The sequence below is a fragment of the Poecilia reticulata genome, linkage group LG17, assembly GCF_000633615.1.
Source record: "Poecilia reticulata strain Guanapo linkage group LG17, Guppy_female_1.0+MT, whole genome shotgun sequence".
In the NCBI taxonomy this organism is placed as follows: domain Eukaryota; kingdom Metazoa; phylum Chordata; class Actinopteri; order Cyprinodontiformes; family Poeciliidae; genus Poecilia; species Poecilia reticulata.
Window position 1 is genome coordinate 10,489,960 of NC_024347.1, and position 7,311 is coordinate 10,497,270.

General features: G+C 40.9%; 1 protein-coding gene across 1 annotated transcript in view; it reads right to left on the reverse strand.

Moving 5' to 3' along the window:
- The window catches only part of epha4b (eph receptor A4b), a 96,523-nt gene that overhangs the window by 41,862 nt on the left and 47,350 nt on the right, over positions 1-7,311 (reverse strand). The window contains exon 6 of the mRNA XM_008433614.2: positions 1,490-1,645. Coding sequence (XP_008431836.1) covers positions 1,490-1,645 — 156 coding nt within the window. The remainder of the gene's footprint in view (positions 1-1,489; positions 1,646-7,311) is intronic.

The window sequence follows — 7,311 nt, forward strand, 5'->3', positions numbered from 1 at the left end:
GACAGTGAGCGCCTCTTCACGGTGGAGGACGGGTGGGTAAATGTTACTGAGCTGCAAATCCCACCATGGTCTTTTCGCCATCCCCCAACTTCACTGAGTGATACTCRAGAGTCTGTCATCACCATTACTACTGATCAGCCTTTTTTGACACTTTTATGACACTTAGATTATATGACTTTTATAGACTCCTATTTCCCCCCCACTGTTCTATTCATTTCCTGGGTCTCAAGTGTCATTCTCCATGTCTATGAATAATTCTTTCACCTTTTCTCCTTATTTTCTCATTTTTCACTCTCAAACCTGGAAATGGTGCTGCTAACCACTCAGCATTGCAAGTGCGTGTATGTGTGTGTGTGYRCGCGCTTGTGCGTCTGCGGCCGTATATATTCGAACAAAACCGTTACTCATTTYCAGCTGATAACACCTGTCATATCTCACCTGCTACAACGATTAATGAGTGTAATCTACCATAACCCGATAATGGGTTTGGGTATATCTGTCCATGCTTGAGTGTGTGCATGTGTGTCATATGTCTGCACGTGTGTGTTCCTCTCCAACATGTCCAACACGCCATTGTTGTAAATCCAAGTCTTATTATTTACTTCCCCTGCGCGTTCTGAGAATATACAAAACGTTAACAAGATTGTTTATACTTCTTGAACTTTTTACATTTTGTCACGCTATAAACACAAATGTTAGAGTATTTAATTAGTATAGGAAATAATTCAGTGGAAGGATGAAAAGAACCATGCTAARGTGCAATTATACCTGCAGATTCTTTGGGACATGTCTCTGTCTGCATAGCATATCTAGAGAAATTTTTGTCCAGTCTTTGCTTTCTTTRTTACAAAATAGCTCAGTCATRTTGCCAAGACATGGCTGAGGTTGTTAAAAGTCTTGAAAAGATTTACAATTGGAAATACATACTGACTTGTAAATCTTGCACTAACATTTTTCCAGACCATTCCATAAAAATCCCCTGCTCTACTGTATGTTTAGTGACGTCCTGCTGGACGGTGAGCCTCTGCCSCAGTCTAAGGTGTTTTACAGGCTCTAACGGTTTTCTTTCAGGATTGCCCTCTAGTTAGCTTCAACTAGCTTCCCATCTACTCTGGCCAGCTTCCCTGTCAATATYTACACAGCATGATGCTGCCACCACTTCATATTACCCTTAGGACGGTTGCAGTTGAAAACAAAGACTGAAAATGCACTGACTGMAMCCACAAAACTATACTCCTTGGATGCATGTGCACTGTAAGTGTGCAGGCTAGGAAGTGTACACACTTAAAATGGCAAAGCAGTCATGCATTGCAAAGTCTTGTAAAAGTTTATCATCAACCTATTAAAGAAGATAAAATGCAATATTTCCATAAAATKAAAATATACACCTCATCACAGTAAACAAATAGCATTAGTGCTGTTGGTGTAAATGACATGTCAATGTAGCAAAGTTGTTGTTTTTTTTTTTTACGGCGTTTGTATTACTCACGTGTGCAAGCCATTGAGCGTGGGTCGGTCTCAGCACGGTAGAAGCCTTTCTCACAAATGCACTCCATGGCCTGTTCATGTGGAGACGAGCTGTGAGGAGGACATTTGGTGCAGTAGGCATCTGTGGCTGAAGCTTTGTACGTTCCAGGTCTGCATGCTGGAGAGCAGAAATAAAGAATTCAATTATATAGACTTTAAACATTAGCCATGCAATATAAAAATCTAGCAGTCCAGTAACTTTATTCGAGCTTTTGAAATTATAATGCCCGCCATGTATATGGGATTCAAAGCATTAGTATTAGAATAAAGTTATTCCTTCTTCAATAAATATTATACGCCTTGTTTGTGCTGCAGGTGCAGTGATGCCCCTCTTGGCCAAAAATGCCCCAAAATAATTTGTATCTTTTTAGCCTCAATAATGATCTGAATAATTCTGCATTATTAAAATGTCTCTCCCACCGAAGCAATTACAGCAGTCTCTGTAGAAATCCAAAACATACAAAAAAAGAAAAAAAAGCCTTTTTGGCTCAGTTGCATGTTATGAGTTATCTTTTAAAAGTGGGGGCTTTTCATTTTTAATGATTCATAAATTAGAGTTCACTAGCATAAAAAGATTAAAGTTTRCATCTATAATATGATTAAATTGATATCCAAGAAAAAGAAAAAAAATGTAAAAAAAGTGTTGCCTTAAATAACAGTTTAGGGTTTTTGAAATGAGGTTCTGTTAAAAGGTTATAATGAGTTAACTTCTTATCTTTAGGATGCGACCTTTAAGAAGTCTTAGTGCAAGTCCAGATTCCTTGGACCCAAAGACTGAAGTTAATGGMTAATCCAAGAGAGGCTAAGATGAAACTGAACTTCTAGCATCTCTAAACAGTTCAAGTCTGTCGATGTAGTTCATGCAATGACCATTCAGACCTTCATCACTTTAGCAAATTTGAAAATTTTAAAGTTGCTTAACTATTCACATGAAGGGTTATGATGTTCTTGAGATTTGAATTGTTCCAAGATGGTACAAGGTGATTTTATAAATGGCCCCTTTACGACTAGAAATTAGTTTTACTGTMCGCATGTAACTAATTGAGTTAGACAGATCAGCTGCATGAGAGTTTTCTACTGCAAGTAAGAAATTTAGCTGCTCATCATCTTTCAACAAAACCACATTGAAAAAAAGATTCAAGACGTTTCAATTTGATCATTGCTGCTGGTAACCAAGGGACTGTATCTGTGTCAGTCATGGGCAAAAATGTAAAATGCAATAAATACATAAAAAATATAAAGTCAGAGCAGTGATTAAAAGCAGTGGTTATCTAAATCTGACATATAAAAGGTTAGTTTTGTTTGCATAAAACAACAAATAACATTTTAAACCAAAAGAAGAAAGAATATGTCCACAGGTTAAAAAAGAAAAGAAGAAAAAAACAAACTGCCGGGCCATTCAGCACCCACGGCAAAGAGAAAGCAAACAATGTTGGATTTAATTTATTGTGACATGAGTTCCACAAGAGATCCTTTCTCATCAGGCTAAAGGCTTGCAGAACTACAGGCCGTTTCACTACAATAACCCAACGCAACAGCAGATCAGCTGCCTTTCCTCCTATGTAAGAATTAGATTTTGGCAAAACCAGGAGAACAACGGTACGCGGCCTCGGTCACAATAATAATCGCAATAACATCGCACGATTTTTGCTCTTGGTGTTTCCGTGGTTGCATGTTAGTCGTTACGCGGAGTCATAAAAGTGAGGAGGGAAAGCCCTGATACCGCTCAATGGAAGCAGCCCGGGGACTTGAATGATTTCCCTCTTGCATCCTACGGAGGGAGAAGGAATTCCTGGCTTTCCTTTCTAGCACCATGACTCCAGATTACACATGTATTTATTTACACATCTGCAGGCCTGGCAGTCCCATCTAGGCAAGCCKTTCTTACAGCCGTGCTAAAGCACCGTTGCGGCATGAAATGATGGCGTCTCCAAACACTGTGTACGTATTTACATTTACCGCAGGCTTGCTTGTGTGCATGGATCAATAATGCGACGTATTCCACCAGGTGCTGATTACATGTTTGTGTGCCAAGAAGGTGTTAAGCATGCAGCAGGTGTGTGAATGCAGCAGCTGATTGCTTGTACCGCTGGTGAAGGTCATGGATTTAATCAAGCGACACGTCACTTCTCGTAAGAAAGCTGTAGCTTCTCACATAAGTATAAACACCCACCCACAGGCACGCACACACACACACGCGCACCCCCACGCACACACACACACGCGCACCCCCACGCACACACACACATGCACATGCACACGCACACAAACAAACACACACACGTACATAAATTTGCTCGATGTTTCTGTAAACCAAGGGGCAGCAGAATGGAAATAGGGGCCTAAAAGTAATGTGAAATGTCCCTATGGCTGGAACTTCTTCCACCTGGATGATGTACTCTCTTGCATACAGACAGTATTTTTAGGCAAATCATTCATCATACAGGAGCCTAGTCCACTGGTGCAAACCCCCAGAGACCCAAAAGAACAGCGAAAAAAAGGACGTGTGCTGTGTGTGCGAGTGTGTGTGTGTGTGTGTGGAGGAAATAGAAAGTAAAGGAGAAGGAAGAAAGGGAAAGGAGTGATAATTCTCAGGGGCTTTCAACTCTTTCCTCCATCCTGTCGGGTTCTAAGGTATAGGGGTGCCTGTGTGCTGTGCTGGTGACCGTGTTTGTGTTCCTGTTGGCTGGGCTGTAGGAGCGCGGTGGAAAAAGCAGCTTTTCTCTAGAGGCCGAGCATCCGGAGAGTCCTGGCTGTCCAGCCAGAGAGGCACAAAGGATCCCACTGCTAAAGGACAGACATGGCAACACATGCCAGGCCTGGCGACCGAACAACCRCCCGATCTAAAACTTTTTGCGAGAATGGCGGCCTGGCTATGTGTGGAGCCCGCTTAACCTTAATGGTTCTGMTTGCTGCTCCCGTGTTCCACCTGACTCTCGTTACAATTTTYATTAAACATCTAAGGACATCTTAGACTTTTAATTTTACACCGCTATACACGAAAGCTAGGTTTGCAAGCCGTTACACCTGTATGTAAACCATTTCTCACAGTTGTTCATTTAAAAATTCCTTATATTTCCAGCACAAATTTCCAGAGCTCTCTGTCTCTATTAGCCCATGTTTAGGCATAAATAAAAACGGACTGATGGGAGTAAATGGACAAAAGGGTTTGGATGGATGGACAGACATCCAATCAATGGAGGGATGGAATAACAGATGGGTAGGATGGATAGACAAACAGATGAACTATACAACATTCAAACAAGGGGATAAGAGAATAATGTCTGAAAATAAAAAATATGTTTCCATACCCTCTTTTTTTTCCCAGTTCTTATCCACAACATAGAAAATACTAGCATCAAATTTCCCCCGTCTTCCAGGCTATATTTGGAATGCGCTCAATAAATTATTTTCCTACAATCCTGATAAAAATTGGCCTCTGATGCAGGGTCCTATTAATTATTCATGTGGTCACCGGAGAGAGTAAGTGTATTCATGCCAATCGATAGCTCTTAGATATGATATAGTGCTGCTGTTGAAGACACACCCTCAGTCACCATGCTCTGATTGAGATGGGAACAGGACGACTTCTTCCCTCGGGAAAACACTGCACATCCGAACTGATTGGAGTCTGTTGATTCAATTTCTAACCTATTCGACTCTTTATAAGTCTGAAAATGGTTTCATTAACCTTTCAAGGAACATCAGAAAATGGAAACGCTGTCCCAAAAGATTGGGTGATTTACTATCATCCTACCGGTCAAACTGATAAAATGTGCTTTATATATATCCATCCATTTTCTTTACACCCTTGTCCCTTAGTGGGGTCAAGAGGGTTGCTGGTGCCCATCTCCAGCTAACGTTCCGGGCGAGAGGTGGGGTTCACCCTGGACAGGTCACCAGTCTGTCGCAGGGCAACACAGAGACACACAGGACAAACAACCATGCACACACACACTCACACCTAGGGACAATTTGGAGAGGCCAGTTAACCTSACAGTCATGTTTTTGGACTGTGGGAGGAAACTGGAGTACCCGGAGAAAACCCATGCATGCACAGGGAGTACATGCAAACTCCATGCTGAAAGACCTGGGCTGGGAATCGAACCCAGAAACTTCTTGCTGCAAGGCAACAGCTCTACCAACTGCGCCACTGTGCAGCCCTATATTTTTTTTAATCAGGTTTTATACATTTATACATAATTGTGAAGAGGAAGAAAAGAGAATAATTGCTTAACTTAGCACCTTTGATTTTGACAAACCTAATACCACACTATTCGCTGAAGGTTTCAACGGTCAGGGCAGGTCAGGGAGAAAGTTTTGGACAACTGTGAAGCAGGGTTAGGTATGAAATCAAATTCTCGGTTATGAAGAACTCTTCTCGATCCACCATCTGTGATGGATTTACTAATGTAGTGTAAAACAGTTTAAAAGATATCCCAGTCACCGTTTTTGACTTTTTTACAAAATAGTTAACTACATTTTATTGAACTGTCAGCTGCAATTTTATTCATCAGTGTAAGAACTTTTATTTTTATTTCATCTGACAAGTTGCACCACAGTCATTCTGATGTCTGGAAAATTTTAACCACGAAGTGCTACAGAAATCCATAACATGCGTCTTAAGATAAAACAAAAAGAATGTTTTGAGATATTTTTTTCTTATTTGCCATATGACTTAAAATAATGAAACTCAATCGTGTAGTGACTTTTAGTTTATGGACAAACCATAAGCTAAAAGTAAATAGGAAACCAGAAATTGTTATAATTTACTACAACTGAGGTTCTGAGCTTTTCCATAACCATCACGCTGCCTATTAATACAAACCAGGTTTGTGTTTCAAAGTCATTTTTCCCAAACTTTATTGAAAAAAAAATACAATTCTGTTATGTGTGCTTTGCGCATATGCCTGATCAGAATASCAGCTTCGTTCTACAACGAAGCTGGCTCCATCCTCCATTCCATTCAAGTGCTTCTCCTAGTTTAGGCTCTGATTGATCTGTTTTCCTGCTTTTCGTGGCGCTTGGTTCAAGTCAAACATTGGCCCGGTCCTGGCTTCAACATAAAGGGCAGAACGAGGATGTCTATGTGTGTTTGTAAATAGGCGGGGGGTATAGTTGGGCTGTTTATGTGTATGTATGTGTGTTCAGCGAGTGAAGTTGTGTAAAGCTTGCTGGCCCACGGGAGATGAGCTCCATAATGGTCACTATGGCAACAGGCTTTCAAGATAGAACCCTTCGAGTACCCCTCGAGTGGCACAGCTCCTGGAGCACAGAGCAGTCTGTGTGCTTGCATGAGCGCGCATGTGTGTGTGTGTGTGTGTGTGTGTGTGTATACAGGCGTTAGTTGAGGCAAGCTATTTAAAAATTGATACATCAAGCGTCAGTGGAGAGATCTAACAAGATTGAGTCTGACGTCCTTCGCGGCCACCGAGGTCGCGTCTCCGCGTGTGTTTGTGTGTGTTTGTGCCCATGCCCGTAAAAAAAAAAAAAATGCCGCGGATCGAATTGACATTGCACTGAACGAACTTTGCACAGATGCTAATGAAAGTTGTGTTGCAACTTATGGGTGAAAATAAACATGCAGGTGAACCATTCAACATGCAATTAACAGTATAAACAAACCCCCTTAAGCTGGTGTTTGCTCAGCAAAGTGGGATCTTTAGATTTTGTGTCATACATTATATGTAATTCAGTTTCTGATAGGAAATAAGAATGTATCTGTATTTAGAATAAATACCATATACAATTGTCCTGAATCAACAGGAAAAATAAACAAATCAG